The sequence below is a fragment of the Ursus maritimus genome, unplaced genomic scaffold, assembly GCF_017311325.1.
Source record: "Ursus maritimus isolate PB19 unplaced genomic scaffold, ASM1731132v1 scaffold_13, whole genome shotgun sequence".
Classification (NCBI taxonomy): domain Eukaryota; kingdom Metazoa; phylum Chordata; class Mammalia; order Carnivora; family Ursidae; genus Ursus; species Ursus maritimus.
The window spans coordinates 56,174,594-56,195,210 of NW_024423675.1; the positions used below are offsets into that span (position 1 = coordinate 56,174,594).

A 20,617-nucleotide genomic window follows, 5' to 3' on the forward strand; every position below is an offset into this window, starting at 1 on the left:
CATTCCCACTTAACAGGTCGAGACGTTATTTCACTGAAACTTGATTACTAAAATCTTAGTCTTGGTGTTGATCAACAGAGTAGTTTGGGGCTGTGTTTGTCCACTTGTTTCTACTGCAGCAGTAAGAGAAGGAGGTGGTTCCTTAACATGCTGGTGCCCCGAGCTGTGAGAGGGACCGCAGATGTGCTCAGAGAGGAGGCTTGTTACAGGGGAGGGGGGAGGCTTGCTGTGGCTTTTCGTGCCTACCAGAGGTAGTTCTGATTGCACTTTCTGTGAGTTTTACATAGGCCTCAGGACTTTCAGGGATCATTACATCTGCAAAAAGAGCACAGTCTAAGTTGACAGCTAGATTCCTTGTGGCGGGAAATAACTTTTCCTAGGGGAAAAAAAAGCAGTTAGTCACTCTAGGCAGACAGCTCTTGAGCATACAGAGGAGTGTGAGCGTGCTCACCAAGGGTTTCCTGAAATAAATCGTCGGAGCTCACACTGAGAATGTTTCATGAGCCAAGCACTGTTCTAACCACTCATCTATCTTTGAAGAAAGCCTACAGGGTGCATGGAAGTCTTATTCGCATTTTACTGGTAAGAAAGCTGAGATCCAGAGGAATTAAACGACCTATCCAGGTTTCAACAGGTAGTAATTAGCAGAACTGCGATTGCAACCAGACAGATTCTAGAGCAGCGCTGTCCCGTAGAAATAAAGTGAGCCACATGTGTCATTTTAAAGGTTCTAAGACCCACATTAAAAAAAGTAACAAGAAACAGATGAAAATAATTTTAATGCTTTACTTTGCTAAACCAATATATCCAAATTATGACGTGTAATCACCATAAATATTACCATTTTACATTCTTTCTTTGTGCTAAGTCTTTGAGACTTGTGAATTCACGTAAATACATTTGACACAGCAAATCTCAGTTTTGCATGGTCACATTTCAGGGCTCGATATGTTCAGTCCCATGTGGCTGACAGCTACATACTGGAGAGTGCTGCTGTAAATAAGAAATACCTATTAGGCTCTCCTGTAAAAACAAAATAGAAATGAGGGAAATCATTTTCTTTTTAGACAGTGTCATACCCTTGGGAATCCAAATGTGAACCATCAGGAACAAGCAGAGACGGCCTTTTGGAGAATGTGTGAGATGCATTTACAAGAGCTACAAATTGGCCTCTGATTCTTTCTTCTATTTTTACTCACCCTCCTTACAATGTTCCTCTTTCTCTGTCCACCCCTTCACTGTATGTGTTTCTTGGGGTTTCGTCTTTCTTGTTTTGCTTTATACATTTTTCCTGGGTGATTTCCTCCCTTCCCTCAGGGACAATTACCACGTATACATGGATGGCTACCTAATCCCCATTTCCAGTTCTAGAACTTCAGACCCATACATCTACTGCTGGGTATTCCATTCGTATATTCTACAGTATCTCAAATTCGGGTGTGCACAAATGAGTCATCACCACCCCCTTTCTCACTGCCCTGCCCCCGGCCCACAGACAACACCCACAACATTCTCTCCCTCTTGTGGTCCTCAGGGCCTCGGGCTACCTGCACCTTTCACCAAGATACCCAAGTCCGAGAGTCGCCTCAATCCCAGTTCAATCAACCATCACTTAAGGAGACTCGCCATGATTTGTCAGTTCTCTTCCATTCTCTCCATCCCCAGTGTTGTTCCTTAGTTCAGGCCGCCATCATCTCTCTAACCTCGATCATAAAATGTTTCCATCTGAGATCTTCTCCAATGTGATCCCTTCCATAGAGTATTGAGACAGGTTTTGTGAAAGTATGTATCTGATCATGTCACCTCCTGCTTAGAGGTCAGTGGTGGCCCTCCAGAGCCTTCAGGAGTGAACTCCTTTCCATGGCAACTAGGCTGCTATCTGAGCAGGTCCTGGTTTGCCTTTCCACCTCCTCTCTGTCCACTCTGTCTCCCACTCTACGACCTTGTCATTGTGGATGAACTTCCGGTGACCCAAAGCTCTGTGGCTGATCATGAAGCTGGGTGGGCACCCTCTCCTCTCTTCCTCTGAACTTCACTGTGTCTATCTGACTAACTCCCATTTAACCTTTGGGTCTCAATTTAAGAGTCTTTTCCCTAAAGCCTTTCCTCAAAGCTCTGGTTGGTCACCCTTGGCTGTGTTTCTGTACCACGCTGTGTACATTACTTTTGCAGCACCAAGACTTTATACAGCTGTTGCTTATCTGTGTTCCACACTAGAGTGTAAGCTTTTTGAGAGCAAAAGGAACCATGTATCCCTAATACTTATACAGTGCTTGTCACATAGTAAGAATGTAAGTGTATGTGGGATAAAGCAATGGTCATGCCAATTTTTGGATCTGATAATCACAGTAATACCCAATTATTCTATTATGTGCAATTTGCTCTAATGGAGAAAGGAAGAGGAGGATTCTGCTTAGTTTACACATTTCAAATACAATATTCAGTCCTTCTTATTTTCTTTCAAGCTTGCCTATTGGAAGAGTTCTTTCCTACCTGATAAGCCGACAGCTCCCCTGAGGTAGAAATCTTTATCCTCCTGACCCTCTTCATCCTCAGAGGGCAGAGCTCTGGACACAGCAGACTCCAGGTCACGACTGAGGTCATAGTCATGGTCCCACTCCAGGGGGATGGAGTCCACACTGGCGGGGGTGTCTCGTCCCGACCGCTCGCTCCGCAGGGGCTGGGCGAGTGAGAGGGAGGGGTTGGAGGAAGGCTGGGGGGAAAGCACGCCGTCCACAGAGGTGTCACGCCAGTGGAGGTCCGAGAGAGCTGCAGAGTCATCCAGCTCCAGCTCCCGGTCAGAGAGGTCATGCTCATCATCTGGGAGCTAGAAATGTAGTCAAGCCAACTCCATCACCGCAGCAGTCAGACGATGCCCTTACCACTTCCTGTTCTGCCTCTCACCAAATCTCAGTGTTCAAGCTTATCTGGCCCATATTCCCACCTCAGTGGGGGTAATTTCTAACTTCCTCTCATCAAATCAGTAAGAATCCTCTGATCACTTTTAAAAATGTCTTATAAATTAATCTACCAAGGCTCCAGTTTTTATCACTGGTGGAACGGAAATAATATTAAAACAGACTTCAAATAATTAAGATTAAATAAGATAATGTAAATAAAGGCAGCCTAGTAGTGTGCCTGCAACACAATAGTTACACAATGGCACATTTCAGGAACAGAAGGAAATGACTAATAAAACTTTACCTGGTCCTTTTTTACCTTATATCCCAGATGCAAAATATATTTTATCACAGAATATTCCAAATATTCTAACAGTTTGTGATGTGATTATGGTAGCAATTAGGAAAGTGCAAGAGAAAGAAAATTCAACTAAACCACTTCATCAGTTGAGCAACTGTTTACATTGCTCACTTTCATCTCCTTATTTCTTCTAGAAGCGTTTTTATCTTCCATAGAAGATATGTGCCGAGTACTCTCTAAGTTTTTTAGATAGATATTAACTTGTTTCATACCCGAAGCAATCCTGTCTACAAGGTAGGTAGTATTATTAAACCAGTGTCACATCGGAGGACACCAAGGCAACAGCTGTGAAGTAACTTGCCCAAGGTTATGTAGCCAACACATGTCAGAGCTCAGACTGGAATCCAGGTATTCTAGCTCCAGAGTCTGGGCTTTTACCCATTGTCCAATGCTACCTAACCCCATGTAACTCATTCTCTTTAGACTTAGTGACAATGAAAAAAACACATCACATACAGGCAGGCGAATCAGTTTCTTATGGTATCTTTCCACGCGCCCAAAGACCTCCTGACAGTAACGCCGGAGTTCATCCAGCTCTTCCTCGATGACTGCGGCATCCAAGGGCTCACTCTTTTCTATAAGCTGTTCTCCTTGGGCAATTATCTGCTCAATCTTATTGTGGTTCAGTGAAATTTCCTGCTGGAAGGCCTAGGGAACACAAATCTCATGTAATTTTTTTATTGTTCACAGTGACATGAAATAATTATAAGATATATATTTAGAAAAACCATGCAGGGGATATTGAATGTACCATATACAGTGACAAGCCAAGAAGCTATTACTTTCTAAAGTCACACATAAAAATTTTAAATCAGAACAGGAGTCAGAAATGGAATCGTCGGAATTCCATGACCAGAAAGGCGCCTTTGGCTAATGAAATTTACTGCCACAGACAGTGTGGGTAGAGAATCACAGGAAAAAACATTTAAACCCATCATAAAGTTGATAGCACTGGTTATCCCTAATGAAAAGCAATGGTAAGCAATATAGTGCCACTGAAATAAATTTAACATTTTAGAGAGTTAATTAAATATTTTAATTTTAGATTTTCTGATCATATGTCAAACATGACTAAGAGAAACCATCCAAATGATAATATCACAAATTCTTCTCAGATGATTTTTATTGGTTCAGGACATAATCAGGAAAGATTATAATTACTTGAAAAACAAGGAATTCTGGAGGACTATTTAGACTCATTCTATAAAGTTGAAAAGAGTTAAGATAGTGGGGACAGATTTCAGGGATAAATTTTAATTCAATACAAGAATAAACTCTGGAATAGTTGAAATTATCCACTAATAAAAAGGCTGCTGGAGAGAAGGGATCACAGTATTGAGTTCTGCGACCTTGCCAGAGTCTAAAAAGAAAAGATTCAACTATCTCTTGGTAGAAATCTCCTGTTGAAGGTTTTAAATATTGGTTTATCTGTGAAACGACTCAGAAGAGTCAGTGGGGAAGGGGTCGGGCATACTATCAGGGCTCGCTATTTTACGATTTTTCCATCCTGAGAATCTACAAGTATCTGTGATTTTTTTCATCCTGAGAATTTATCCTTGCATAATACTCAAATTGTTAAAACACTCTTTCTTTTAGGGACTCCTTATATCTAATGTGTATCACTCCTATTTAAATTTTTAATCAGCCACTGTGTTTGAACTGTACGGTGAAACATACCAAATAGGCTTAAAAATTAACTTGGCATCTAAGGACGTGGAATATGTGGACTGAAAACCCAACATGAGAAAGTTGGAACACGGAAGTCAAAGAAACTATGTGAAGGTGCTAGAAACAAAGCAGAAAAAAAAAAAACAAACAGCCAAAAAACAAGATTCCTAATACCCTGGCAATGAAGTTAACAATTAAAAGTATATAGGCTAATGGTAGTTATCACTGGGTAATGTTCTTTCTTTCATTTTTAATACATTTTGTATTTTCTGAATTTTTTTTCAATCAAGAACTAATTTTTTTTCCCAAAAGAGTTCTTTACTATGTTCTTTGCCAAAGGATCTACAAATCCCTTCCTCTGCGTATCTTCTTTGCCATTTGAAAAATCACGACTCTCTTACCTTGAGTTGCTTTATTTTAGCTTGAACATCACACTCAGAAAAATGCTCAATGTTAGTGAGCTGGAGGTCCATCTCTGTCAGCCACACCAGAATGCTGTCCCGCGCTGTCTCAAACTCCTCACGCTGGCCGATGAAGTGCTGGGTGTGAAAGGAAAATGACAGAAAACTAAAGTCCACATTGCGCATATGGAGATGATACCGCCCATTCCAACATTCTTCTGGAAAGTCATTTGTTCAACAAACCATGAGAACTCTGTAATCCTTTAGCATATAAATTACCATACAAACCACTCTTGCCATCCCAATCTTACAAAACCACTGAGATTATGTCTTAATATGTTCTAATGGCCCAATCCTGTCCTCTGGGTCTCTAAGCGACAGAGGAGGCATAATAAAGACCTTGAGTCTGCGCAAGATGGAGGTGACACGCTTTTGTAGGTTGTCCCATCTCTGGTTGCCTTCGTGAACCATCTGCTTTAGGCTACAGGCAGAATCGGTGCGGTTCTCTCTGGCCAGGCGACGGTACTGCTTGTTGATCAGTTCCAGCTGCGTCAGGCTCTCGTGAACCTGTCGCTGGAAAGCCTGAGACCACAGAGAAGCACGTCAGTGAGGGGATCAGTGAAGGGCTCTCAGCAAAGGCACCTGGCCTCATCCTGCAGTGACAGGGAAAGGGCAAGTTCTAATAAGGGTTTATTTCCCCTTATTAAAGCAAAGTAATGGGATCAGTGTGGCTTAAGGACAGGGTGTAGATAAAAAAAATGTGCAAGAAATTAGTAAACAGGAGTAACTATGTATGTATACCTACAAACACATATACACGTATAATATACACATGTTCCTATATTATAGTTTTTTAAATACTGAGCAGTCCGAAAAATATTTTCCCATGAAACAAATTGATGACACAAATACTTATGTGTGCTGAAATGTGAGTCTGAAGGGTTTAAAAATTTCTGATGTCATTACTGAAAAAAGATACCTCCAAAAGAACTCTCTCTTTGTCTAAGATGTAATCTCCTAATAATCCAGAAACTTCTTAAATTCTAATGTCCATTAAAATAATTAAACCCACTTTTTTGCAGGTGTCTAAATGCAAGGTATTACTAACTTCTAAGAAAAGCAGTTCAGCAAAACACAAGTAACCTTAAACAGAGGAAAGTTTGGAACACACTCTGTTTCTTTTTTGTCGTTCCCATTAATTACTCAATTTTTATAAAACATTTTAGAGCTGATGCACCAGCTGACATGGTAGTGTCTATTTATTTATTTTTTTCTTTTGCAATCATTTATTTCTACCATGTTCTATCAATCATTCTTCATTCCTGGCCCAGTTCACATATCTTGGGCAAATTTCGTAACTATACTGTCACTTTTAATGATGAAAAGTTAGCTTTTAAATGATTAAAACATAGTATAATCCACTTGTGTCTATTTATTTTTAAGGTTACCCTATGAACACTTTTGAGTTTCTGAAGTAAAATACTCTTTCTTCTTTCTCTCTGCAATATAGCGTAGTCCTACCATTAAGAATCATTTGGCCAAAATAAAATGAAGCTTTTTTTTTCAAACTCATGTATATGATCTATGACTGACGTTTATCCTGATATTGGACAGAAAACTGTACAATCAGGTGGTCTGTACTCATCTAAATCACAAAATTCCGCTTCCTTGGTTCACTGTACCGTTTACTTCCTACCACATCTGTGCCTCTGATCTGGCTTTCCTTCTGAGAGTTGCTTTAAGAGACTTTGTCTGAGTAAGTCTAATCTCCTATTTTATAAAACAATTTAAATTACTTCCCCAGAAAAGGAAGCAGTAAGAAAAGCTCAGTTTTTGCCATTACCAGGAGTCACAGAAAATGTTTTTCCATTGGAGTGATGGTAGGTAGGCACCACAGGGGGGGTACCCAGATCCATCCCAAATTTTCATGCATTGGAACAGGAAAAGGCTGTACTTGAACATCATTTTTTTAAAAAATTTATTGTCTCTTAAGAAAGAACATTAAAAAATAAATGATAAAATCATTTATTATAGAAGCTAACCATACGGCTAACTTTTGCCATAAAATCTGAGAGTCTAAAATAGCATCAGAAAGGACCGTACATAAGCTGCTTTGTAGTATAAGCCAATTACAGAAGGTTGTAACCTTTCTGAAGCAGAGCCTAGTGAGATGGGAGGACACGGATACCTCACCGGCACCGGCTCACACCGGGAGGACCTGAACTCTACCGTATAGCTCACTGTGGCTTCTCACTAGAAACTTTCTATGGGAAAACATTTTAGATATGAAATTATTTTCCTGGAACTTGGTGGTATAGTTATGCATAAACCCATATTCAGACATCAGAATAACTCTTATTTACATGTATTTGAGCATTTTTATAGATTCCTATAGCTGCTCGTCTAGGACTCTTTGATTTTAAATCCCACAAGCACAAAAACCAAACCTCATATTTACTCTAACGAGCCTCAGGAAATGCCAGGTAAACTGACATTACAAGGTAAAAATAAATTCAGCTGGATTTGGTTGGAGTTTTAGTCTTATTTGTAAGCATCTCAGGGATCTTGGGGCAGAATTAGCAACCAAGAATGACTTGTAAAATCAGGACTTCGGTGTCGATATCTACAGGTGCATACTAGCCTGTCAGTGGGAACTGATGGAAAAAGAAACTTCAAATTACAACACGGTGAACTTTAGGCTGTGTCAGGTCCTCCGTGAAAATGAGCAGCAGCTGTTGGGTTGTATCATCTCAAGGGGATAGAGTGGACTCAAGATCGCACAAGCAGGCAAGACACTGGAGTCCGTTACTGAAGAGTTCCTTCATGAATGTGGTTATGTTGCTGCTATTTTTGTCTCTGTAACTGAAAAGTCCTGGGGACTCAAGGATGGCATCGCTCTTCATTTGTAATTAGAAATGGCTTATGATTAAATTGTTTTATTTAATTCTGGAGCCAACTCTGCTTTATGATTTAAAAAAATATATATACCTATTCTCTAATTAGATAAAATAAAAATCAAGAAAATATATTTGGAAGAGAGATTTTGATAGTATGCAACATCATATTTTCATCTTAGATGACTAATAGTAAAGGATTATGAAATGAAAAAAATGCCAAGATCTTATTCTGGGAATTGTGCTTTATGCTTTGTAATAGAATTCTTGCCAATATGACTTTATTTGTAATTCTTGAGAATCTTAACATAAAAACCTTTCTTCCCCCCTTTCTTTGCCTACCTGTGAGGTAGTACTAAAGATGACCGCAAAGTCCCCACCCAACTGTTTCAACAGACACTGTGCAGGTGAACAGTCACTTTATGTCTCAAGACACCAACTACTAACTGGCCATGCTCATAGCAAAATAAGGATCAAATATTTGGGATTATAAATCACCTCAAATTTCTTTAATTCTTCCTTGGCAACTGTATAGAGCACCCCGGAAGAGCTGGGGAAGGCAGCCGTCCTTTCCGAAATCTTGAGCCAATCTTCAAAACGAGAATAATCATCCAGAAATTTCTGCCACAATCGCCATGTCTCTTCAATTCTGAGATAGAAAATGAAAAGAAAAAAAAAAAACCCACAGGATCTGATTGTTTGAGACTGTTTATACTCCAGAACCCTGATGCCTGCAGCGGGAGTAAGAGTGCCCAACAAGCAACTGGTACCAAACAATCTCTGTGCTGTCAGCCAAATGTGAGCAGAGTGAGAAGAGACAACTGTCTGAGCTCAAATGAAACAGCTGTGAGTTTGGGGGTTTTTTGTTTGTTTGCTTTTGTTTTTTTAAACACACATCCTGCAGTTCTGGATTTGGAATTAGTCACATCGTGTATTACAAGCGCATAAAGTGAACTGTTTGTATATGTGCGAGGGAGCTCAGAAGTGCAAAGCCAGATTTAAGGGGCACAGTCATGCCATGGTTCCACTGAAATAAAACAAAGGTCTCAAAATGCATGGAAGTCCAACATCAAATTCACCCTCATCAAAACTAACCTATCACTGCAAGGCAAATACTAACCTATCAAGAATTGTCCGAACAGTACAAAGATTATATGCCGTAAATCGTTATGATTATTTTCTAACCCATCACTATTGTTTATGCCTTGAATTTCAAAGGGTTTTTCTAAACAAGGATAAGGTCTTTGTTTTATTATTTCATTTTTGTTAAAATAATATTACTTTTCACTCCACCAATTCCATAACAATATACTTATTCAGCAAGGGCATATTTTTATTTTTCTGAATTACATTTAAACTGTTAGGTCAGGCATAATTGTTTTATACATTACAGTATATTATATCTGCATACAGTATATTTTTATATAGTAGCACCCCCATCTGTGAGAGACCCATTCCAAGACTCCCAACATATGCCTGAACAACTGTGGATAGTACTGAACCCCTATATATAGTATGCTTTACCCTAGACATACGTATGTTAAAGTTTAATTTATAAATTAGGCACAGTAAGAGATTAACAACAATAACCAATAATAAAACAGAACAACTATAATAGTAGACTGTAATAAAACTTATGTGAATGTGGTCTCTCTCAAAATATCTTACTGTACTGCACTCACCCTTTTAAATTTTTTAAATTTTTAAATTTTTTTAAAGATTTTATTTATTTGGGAGAGAGTGAGCGAGAGAGAGAACACAAGGTGGAGGAGAGTGGCAGGGGGAGAGGGAGAAACAGACTCGCCACTGAGCAGGGAGCCCGACGACAGAACATGGGGCTCCATCCCAGGACCCTGCGATCATGACCTGAGCCCAGGCAGATGCTTCATCGACTGAGCCACCCAGGCGCCCCCGCATTCACCCTTCTTGTGATGATGTGAGATGATAAAATGCCTGCATGATGGATGATATCACATGAATGATGTGGGCGTTGTGACTAGTGTTGGGCTACTATGCACCTTCCGACTCTACGTCAGAAGGAGGATCTTCTGCTTCCGGATCCTGCTTGACCGTGGATAACGGACACCAAGGAAAGAGAAACCATGGATAAGGTGGGGTGGGGGAGAACTAGTATATGGCCTTTACGCCTACTTATTTTCCCAACTAATTGTAGATGACGGCAAGTTTTAGACACCAGTGTTCCTCTTAGACGCTGCAACCAAAAGGAAAGAGTAAACAGTGGATAATCTGGGTAGGTGTTTTTTTTTTTTTTTTTTTCCTCTTTTGGATCGTTCCTCTTTCCCAGCTCTTTGAACCTCCCCGCTTACTTGAGCCTTCTTTCCATGGACATGGCGCAGATATTTCTCCACCGCCGGTCCAGGTTTCGCGTCGCCTGCTGGATGGAATCGCACTCGGCATCTGTGGCACAGGCGTCGCAGTCATGCAGCAGGACCTCACACAGGTTGAGGACGGAGGCCACACCCGTGCTGTGTTTCTCAATGTCTCTCTGAAGCTCCTGTGGGGAATGAGACATGCTTTAATCCAGTACTTGGATGCGGATGAGAGAAACTGCACCAGGATTCGCTGACTAATAAATGGTGAGGCAAACCCTTGACAAGTGTCTCCTTTCCTTGAATGCGTGAGGTTTCTTCAATGTCGTTTATGAAATGTGGCAAGCTCCAAAATGGCAGAAAATGAAGCTAGAGATATTTTGGCTATGTGAGCAATGCCAAAATATAAATGGAACAAATGAAATAGACTACATTCGTTACATTGAGAGTAAAAATAGCTTTTGTACTGGTGGAAGAATAAACTTTGCCCCAGACTCTACTTTAGAGCTGTATCCTTCCATTTCAATCCATTGATCAGTCTGTCAATGAATTCATGTGCTCATGTTAAAAGCTGGCACTTAAGAACTGGGATTTCATCTCCAAAGTTCTGCAAACTGTTTAAACAGTTAATTCCACCATCATTAAAAAGTACCAGGGTTTAAAAGACCTAGGTTCTCTATCATATATGACACCATAACATCAACAGCTTCCTCAGTGAGCAATTTTAAAGGTAGGACGGAAATAGATGATGATGATAAATAAGGCCCTGAATTTCCCCAGTATCCCACCATGTCGAGTCTTCATATTAACTGCATAAAATAGAAATGCAAAATGTACATTATTTTTTTCTATTGGGCTTTTAACTCAATTTGTTCAAGGTATCTCATTATTAAAGGTGAGGCTACTGGTGTTTATCTTGCCCTATTCATCAAGGTCCTTAATGTATTTTCCTTGTCTTTAAAACAATTCTTGGATTGTTAGCTTTTCTCTTGTTCTAAAGATAATTCCTCAACTGATTCAAATAGCTGAAACTTATATTTTTGTGTGTGTATTCTTCCTCCTATTTTTTCTCTTTAACACCATGTTTCAATGTCTTCCATGCAAACATTAGCTTATTGCCAAACGCAATAACAGTGCCTTTGATTAACATTCAGAGATTTTATGAACTAGACAGAAGAAGATAGATTCTATCAAAAATATTTCTATTTCACTAAACAGTCCTTTCAGACCTCTTGTGTAAACTCTTTCAATTATGTGGACGTTATCACAAGAACTTCTGGTCTAAAAAATATAAAACTGAACTCAATATTTCCTCAAAGCTGAAGACAGAGACATCTGTGAATGAGATCGCTAAGTAAATTCTAAGTCTTACGGTGCCTTCTGTACAAGGATATACATTTGTAAGTAGTCTTGGGTACGTGAACACAATCAAGGCATTTTAAAAAGTTACAGGATTTTGATTTAATTTTCCCCTAGTACGCAACAGGTTTGCTTCCAGTTTTATTGAGATATAACTGACGTATAACAACACCGTGTAAGTTTAAGATGCGCAATGTGATGATTCGATGTATGTATATATTGTGAAATGATTACCACAATCAGTTTAACTAACATCTGTCACCTCACATAGTTACAATATGTATGTGTATGTGTGTGTTGAGAACTTTTAAGATCTATTCTACAGCGAAATTTCAAATATGCAACACAGTATCATTAACTACAGTCACCATGCTGAATGTTACATTTCTAGAACATTACATTTCTGTAACTGGAAGTTTGTACCCTTTGACCACCTTCACCCATTTCCCTCACCATCACCCCATCTCTGGCAACCACTCATCTACTCTCTGTTTCTATGAGTTCAGTTTTTTTTAGAGTCCACATATAAGTGAGATCATACAACATTTGTAGATCTGACTTATTTCACTTAGCACAATGACTTCAAAGTTCATCCATGTTGTTGGAAATGGCAGTATTTCCTTACTTAAGGCTGAATAATATTCCATTGTGTATATATACCACATTTTCTTTATCCATTTATCTGTTGATGGGTACTTAGTTTGTTTCCATGTATTCACTGTTATGAATAATGCTTCAATGAACATGGAGGGTGGAGATATCTCTTCAAGATAGTGATTTCATTTCTTTCTGAAACCTAACCAGAAGTGGAATTCCTAGATCATATGGTAGTTCTATTTTTAATTTTTTGAGAAACATCCTTAATGTTTTCCATAGTGATGATACCAATTTACATTCTCACCAATAGTGCACGAGGGTTCTGCTTTCTCTACACTTTTGCCAGTACTTGTTATCTTTTGTCTTTTTGATAATAGCCATTCTAACAGGTGTGAGGACATATCTTATTGCAGTTTTGATTTGCATTTCCGTAATGATTAGTAATGTTGAGCATCTTTTCATGTACTTCATGGCAATTTTAATATCTCCTTTGGAAAAATGTCTACTCAGGACTCTTGCCCATTTTTTTTAATTCTTTTTTTTTTAAGATTTTATTTATTTATTTGACAGATAGAGAGACAGCCAGCGAGAGAGGGAACACAAGCAGAGGAGTGGGAGAGGAAGAAGCAGGCTCCCAGAGGAGCAGGGAGCCTGATGCAGGGCTCAATCCCAAGACCCTGGGATCACGCTTAATGACTGAGCCACCCAGGCACCCCTCTTGCCCATTTTTTAAATTGGATTATTTGGGGTTTTTTGCTATTGAGTTGCTATTGAGTTACTTATATATTTTGGATATTAACCCTATCAGATATGTGGTTTGCAGATATTTTCTCCCATTCCAGAGGTTGCCTTTTCATTTGGTTTATCATTACTTTTTCTTTGCAGAAGGTTTTTAGTTTCATTTAGTGCAACTTGTTTATTTTTGGTTTAGGTGGTTGTACTTTTGGTGTTGTATCTAAAAAATCATCGCCAAGATCAATGTCAATAAGCTTTATCCCTACGTTTTCTTCTAGGAGGTTTATGGTTTCAGGTCTTATATTTATGTCTTTAATACATTATTTTGAGTTAATTTTTGTAAGTGGTGTAAAATAGGGGTCCAATTTCACTCTTTGGCATGTGAATGTCCAGTTTTTCCAACACTGATTTTTGAAGAGACCATCCTCTCCCCAGTGGGTATTCTTGGCTACCCTGTCAAGCATTAGCTGACCATACATGCATGGATGTTATTCCTGAGCTCTCATTCTGTTCCATTGGTCTACGTGTCTGTTTTTATACCAGTATCATACAGTTTTGATTACTATAGCTTTGTATCATAGTTTGAAATCAAGAAGTGTGATACCTCCAGCTTTATTCTTTCTCAGGATTGCTTCAGCTCTTTGGGGTCTTTTGTAGTTCCATACAAATTTTAGAACTGTTTTTTCTGTATCTGTAAAAAGTGCCACTGGAATCTTGATAGGGATTGTACTGAATCTATGGATAGATTTGGTTGTATGCTCATTTTAACAATATTAATTCTTCCAATCTATTAATGTGGGCTATCATTCCATTTATTTGTGTCTTCTTCAATGTCTTTCATCTGAGTCTTATAGTTTTTCAGTGTAAAGATCTTTCAGCTCCTTGGTTAAATTCATTCCTAAGTATTTTGTTGTTCTTGATGTTATTGTAAAGGAATTGTTTTCTTTTTTCCAGATAATTCATTGTTAGTGTATAGAAATGCAACTGGTTTTTGTACGTTAAATTTTTATCCTGCAACTTTACTGAATTTATTAGTTCTAACAGTTTTTTGGTGGAATCTTTAGGATTTTCTGTATGTAAGATTATGTCATCTACAAAGAATTTTATATCATCCTTTCTGATTTAGATGCCTTTTATTTTCTTCTTGCCTGATTACTCTAGCTAGGGTTTTGAATATTATGCTGAACAGGCATAGTGAGAGTGGGCATCCCTGTCTTGTTTTAAATCTTAGAGAAGAAGTTTTCAGCCTTTCACCATTAAGTATGATATCGTATAGCTTTTATTATGTTGAGGTACATTTCTTTTATATACCCCCTGGATTGAGAGTTTTTATCATTTGAATTTTGCGAAATGTTTTTTCTGTATCTATTGAGATGATATTTTTATATTTCATTCTAGTAATGTAATGTATCATATTTATTTTTATATGGATATGTTGAACCATTCTTGCATCCCAGGGATGAATCCAACTAAATCCTGGTGTATGATCCTTTTAATGTGCTGTTGAATTTGGTTTGCTAGTACTCTATTGAGAATTTTTGCATCTATATTGATCATGAGTATTGGCCTATGGTTTTCTCCTCTTGTGGTGTCCTTATCTGGCTTTTGTACTTCTCGCCTTATAAAAGGAGTTTGAGAGTGTTTCCTTCTCCTCAATTTTTTGGAAGAGTGAGAAGAATTGGCTTTAAATGTTTGGTAGATTTTACCTGTGAAACCATCTGATCCTGTTGGGAGGGTTTCTTTGATGGGAGGATTATAATTACTGATTCAGCCTCCTTACTCATTATTGGTCTGTTCTTATTTTCTATTTCTTCATAATTCAGTCTTGGTAGGTTGCATATTTCTAGACGTTTATCCATTTCTTCATAGTATGCTATTATGATCCTTTGTATTTCTTGTAATGTCTCCACTTTCATTTATGATTTTTATTTATTTGGGTTCTCCTTCTTTGTTTTTTTAAAAGATTCATTTATTTTAGAGAGAGAGAGAGCACACAAGTGGGAGGGGCAGAGGAACAGGGACTCTGTGCTGAGCACAGAGCATGACACAGGGCTTGATCTCATAAACCTGAGATCATGACCTGAGTCAAAATCAAGAGGCAGATGCTTGACTAAGCCACCCATGTGCCCTTCTTTTTTTTCTTGGTTAGCCTAGCTAAAGGTTTGTCAATTTTGTTTATCATTACAAAGAACCAGCTCAGTGTTGTTAACCTTTTATGTTGTTTTCCTATTCTCTATTTCATTTATTTCTGCTCTAATCTTTATTATTTCTTTCCTTCTGTCAATTTGGGGTTTAGTTTGTTCTTCTTTCTAGTTCCTTGAGGTGGAAAGTTATATTGTTTATTTGAGATTCTTTTTCTTCATGTATGCATTCATCACTCTAAGTTTCCCTCTTAGAACTTCTTTTGCTGTACTCCTTAAGTTTTGATATGCTGTTTCTTTTTTTGTTTGTCTCAAGATATTTTTTAATTTTCCTTTTGTTTTCTTCTTTGCTCAGGAGTATGTTGTTCAATTTCCATGTATTTGTGAATTTTCTAGCTTTCTTCCTGTTATTGATTTCTAGTTTCATATCATTGTGATTGGAAAAGATCCTTGATATAATTTATATTTTCTTGAATTTGTTGAGCCTTGTTTGGCTCATATAATATAATCATAACATAATGGTTTATAACATATAATCTATTCTGGAAAATGCTCCATGATCTGAGGTAGGGGGTGGGGTGCCACCGACTGGGCTCTGCAATCAGCTTTGTTGGGTGAGGTCACTGTCACTGGCTGGACTCTGTGATTGGGTGGAGCTACAGGCTGAGCTCTGCAACCACTTCTGGTTAGGTGGGATAGCAGGCTGTGATCTTAGACCAGACAGTGCTACTGGCTGCGCTCTGTGTTTAGGTAGAGCCACAGGAAGAGCTTTGCAGTTGGACTGGGTCTCATGCTGGCTCTTTGATTATGCAGGGCTGCAGGTTGTGCCCTGGAATTGGGTGAGGTGATACTCTGGACTTTGCCATCCCGTGGGCCATTGGCTGTGCTACCCTATTGGGCAAGGTCATTGGCTGGGCTCTCTGATAAGGAGGGGCCTCGAACTGTATCCCAAAGGGTGTGGAGCTAGAGACTATGCTCTGTGGTTGAGCTGGATCACTGTCCAGGCTTTCTTGTCATGTGCAGTCACAGGCTATGCTTGGTGATTGGTTGGGGTCACTGTCTGAATAAGGTTGCAGGCTGTGTTCAGCAATCAGACAAGGCCATGGGCTGAGTGGGTTTGTTTTCTGGGCTCTGTGGCTGGGCTAGGTTGTAGGTTGAGCTCTGAGGTTGTCCAGAGTCACTGTCCAGACTCCCCGATTATGCAGGGCCAGAGGCTATGCTTAGCAGTTTGGTAGGGCTGCTGGCTTGGCTCCCTCCTCAAGCAGGGCTGTTGGATGGGTTCCGTGGTTGCTTGGGTTCTCTGGCCAGGCCTTCTGGTGGGGAAGGATGAAGGCTATGCTCAGCTGTTGGGCGGGGCTGGGTGGGAATTGGCTTCACTGCCCAGGTCAGATGGTAGAAAGGGCTCCGAGGTCAGTATGGCCCATTGTCTGGGGATTGAAATCAGGCAGAACTGCCAAGTGAACTCCCAGGTCAGATAGGGCCACTGGCTGGGCTCTGCTGATGGGCAGAGATGCAGGCTGAGATCTCTGCTTGGGTGCAGCTATAAACAAGAATGCAATTTGCTAAGATGTGCGTGCTGGTTGCAGTAAGCCTCAGCCCCCTTCTCCTTCACTAACTGCTCCCCAGTAATCAAGCCATAGAAGTTCCCTTACTGGTTCCCATAGTGGGCCTCCTGGGAAGGATGGGGAAGCCAGGGGAGCTAGATATCTATCCTGGCCAAGTGGTGCCCTCTTGGTGCAGCTCCATGCCAGCCAGGAAGGATGATGTGGTCAGAGTGTGACCACACTTCTTACCCCTTTAATGTGGTCCTTCCTGGTCTCTGGGGTCCAGGCTGGTGCTTCATCCTTACCCTTGGGTTTGGGGAGTTTTACAATGGTGCCTTGTCTATAGATAGTTACTTGTTGGTCTTTTTGGGAGGGGAACTTAAATCAGAAATAACCTATGTGGCTATCTTCATGATGTGATTTTTCCACATACTTTTGGATCTACCCCAGAGCAGAGATTCAGGGCCAGGGTATGAAAACCATAACTGTAACTGATGGATGGCTGCAGGGTCAGTGTAGGCAACTGAGTTAAAATTTCTAGAGGATCCAGTCATTGGAGGGGGCTGCACAATTCTGTGAAATTTCTTCCAGGAGCTCAACCAGGTTCCCACAGTAAATACCAGAGAAAAGACCCCTTGTACATCTGCTCAAAAGTTTTTGTTAAAATCAATTATATGAAATAAGCTTGAGGGGGGTTATAATTATTGGTAAGTGCTCTATTACAGACAAAGATCTTAGTCTCAGCTTTAACCGTCATTGGTAATGGTCCTAAATTGACACACAGTGTCTCTGAATTTATACTTCATCTGAAACACAGAGAAATTTGACAAGATGTCCTCTGAAGCCATCTCAAGTCTACATATATCTCTGCTCAATTAAGTATGTAAGGATTAAGTACGTTGGCAAGAGAAACATACAGAAACTCCACAGAGGGGAATAAAAGAAAATGTGTTTCTTATGAGTTTAATCTCTTTTCAAATATTTAAGAGAATTTTCCCCTTTGGAGACAGATTACTATTTATCTGTCTTTTACAACATGGATCCCAAATGCTAAAATTTTTACAGAATCATGGTTAACCATTTGCCACAAAGGAAACTGTGGTGAATACGATAGGATTGAAATATAATTTACTAAGCACCCACTTTATGCTAGGTGCTGTGCTAAGTGTTTTGCACATTAATTTTTATAATAACACTGTCAGCCACATCCTCTGATTATCAGCATTCTATATACGTGAGGGTTTAAATAGTTTATTATTCAGGTCATGCAGAAAAGTGGTGAAGCTCAGAGCTAAACCCAGGAAGTCCTTACTTTTAACCATTGGTATACAGTTGTTTTTTTTTTCAACTTTAACTTAAAATTGAATTAAAAGGCAGTATAAACATATATTAATATATTAACAAGTCAAAAATTACAGCTAAGCTTCCAGTGAAGTAGTTCCCTTTTCACTCCTGATTCTCATTTTCCAGAAATAACAATTTCCACCTCTCGTAGCTCTGTCTACTGGTTTTAACTTCTGTATTTCTAAGTGGCATGTTTATGTTGCTAGTTTTGATTTTTAAATTTTAGACATTATCTATACTTCTATAGTAGAGACGGAATAAACTTCTACCTGACTCACGTGGCTCCAGTTACTGCTTCAGCACATTGTATAGCTGGAGTCATAATGATTGTTTGCATAATTGTGGTAATTTAATATGGCTACTTAGTATCTTTCATATCTGAGCAACAAATATGCTATGGTTAGATTTCTTCTATTATATAATTTTTTCTGTTATATGGAATCAGTAGCTCTCTCCCTCTCTAAAACATGAATATTCCTAGCTTCTATCCTCTCTCTATGGAGCTAATAAACCTCCTTCCAGTATGGTTAAGCCCATCAGGTAATCAAGTTCGACTGTCTTACTCCTTGGAGACATCCCTCCCAGAGCACCCAGCTCCCTACTCCAATCTGAACAGGGTTGCTCCAGGCTGCATCTGGGATGTTCCCTCACCATCCATTCTGGGAATTTGCTTCTCTCTCATGTTGAATATTATTTTTCTTCTCATTGTAGTATATGCAGTCTATCTTTCATTAGCTTCCTGAGATTGTATGCATAGGAGGTAAGTATTTTATATATTAAATGGCAGGTACAGTGTCCTAAATTATAAATAATCTTCTCAGCTTTTTGAAGGCATTGTGTCATTATCTTTTAGCTTCCACTATTATTTTAGAGAAATCAGACTTTTTCACCTTGGAAACCTTCAAGATCTTCTCTTTGTCTCCCATGTTCTGAAATTTTATAATGGCTTTGCTTTGTTTTTAATTTTCCTGGGCATTTGTAGGACTTGTGCTCTAGAAGTACAACTGACCCATGAACAAAGTGGGGTTTTCGGTCACCAACCCCCCACACAGTTGAAAATCTGCATATAACATTTGACTCCCCCAAAACTTAAATACTAATAGCCAACTGCTGACCAGAAGAAGCCTTATCAAAAACATAAATAATCCAGTAACAAATATTTTGTAGGTTATATGTATTATATATGTATTATTACAATAAAGTGAGCTACAGAAAAGAAAATCATAAGGAAGGGAAAATAACCTACAGTACTGCATGTTTTGTTGCATAAAAAATCCACATATAAGTGGACCCACAGAGTTCAAACCTGTATTGTTCAAGGGTCAACTCTATGTATTTTTCAGTTTGGGGAATTTTTTTTACATTACTACACTGACAATTTCTTCCTCTCTATTTTCTTTATTTTTTTGTGGGAGACTTTTATGGAATAACTGAATTGGATTTTAAAACTCTTGCATGGATCCTGGCTGTGATATAAGGCTAGCTAGAGACATGGGGGAGTGGGGTGGGAGTCATACTATCTGGTACAGAGCATTTCATTTAATCTCTCTATTTTTCATATAGTGGCTCCAGCACCAATGGTGCCCTGTGGCCCCAAACCCAAAGTCCCTCTGGGTTTGCCTCCTCCAGAGAGTAATCCTCTGGTCTTCCGCTGGAGTGAATGAGGCAGAGTTGTCTGGCTAGCTGGGAATAGGGGGAATCTGCCAGTCAAACTACTCCTTCTTCAGATTTTCAAGCCATCTTCCATTTTGAAGCCCTACAGACTTGCTCTTTCCACTCCCTGAGCCTTCTTGGAATTCTGTGGCATGAGTCAGCTTTCTATTCTCCATTCTGCCAACACCAGTTACTATTCATCTATCCCTTCCTGTCTTCTAAGACTCTGATGGATGTCTGTCATCTCTACATCTTCTTTCCCGGTCTCTTGGCCATTGTGGGTTTTGACCTTTTTTCTCCTTTCCTATCATTTTATTGGGGTTTAGAAGTAGGTAAGGCTATAGATGCATATGATCAATTTGCCATATTTAATTAGATACTGTTTCGATTTTCTTACATTTGCTAAATTACAATACCAGCTATTAGGATTTTAACTGTTTGTAACCACTTCTCACCGGTAGACATTTTACCATGTTCTCCAGGAGTATTCAGGGAGCTGGAGGCCAACCATAACCCCAACAGCTCAATTATCAGAATTTCAAACATGAGAGAATCCATCACAGGGCTTTTATCTTACAAAAATGGAAAAATGTCCTGCTAACAATTTTTTTAAAGAAGAAATGCCATTGAAATAATCCAAATATCAAAAAACTGCATTTTAATATCTATTTGCATTGGTTTAAATAGTTT

The 20,617-nt window shown here is 39.2% G+C and overlaps 1 protein-coding gene across 5 annotated transcripts in view; it reads right to left on the bottom strand.

Annotated features, from left to right (window-relative positions):
* SYNE1 (spectrin repeat containing nuclear envelope protein 1) overlaps window positions 1-20,617 on the bottom strand; it is a 442,550-nt gene that overhangs the window by 21,180 nt on the left and 400,753 nt on the right. For all 5 annotated transcript variants that reach the window (XM_040627972.1, XM_040627969.1, XM_040627970.1 and 2 more), the window contains 7 exons: window positions 10,552-10,739; window positions 8,723-8,873; window positions 5,730-5,912; window positions 5,331-5,468; window positions 3,718-3,909; window positions 2,494-2,827; window positions 247-315 (listed from right to left, as the gene is read on the bottom strand). In XM_040627972.1, the coding sequence (XP_040483906.1) occupies window positions 247-315; window positions 2,494-2,827; window positions 3,718-3,909; window positions 5,331-5,468; window positions 5,730-5,912; window positions 8,723-8,873; window positions 10,552-10,739 (1,255 nt within the window). The remainder of the gene's footprint in view (window positions 1-246; window positions 316-2,493; window positions 2,828-3,717; window positions 3,910-5,330; window positions 5,469-5,729; window positions 5,913-8,722; window positions 8,874-10,551; window positions 10,740-20,617) is intronic.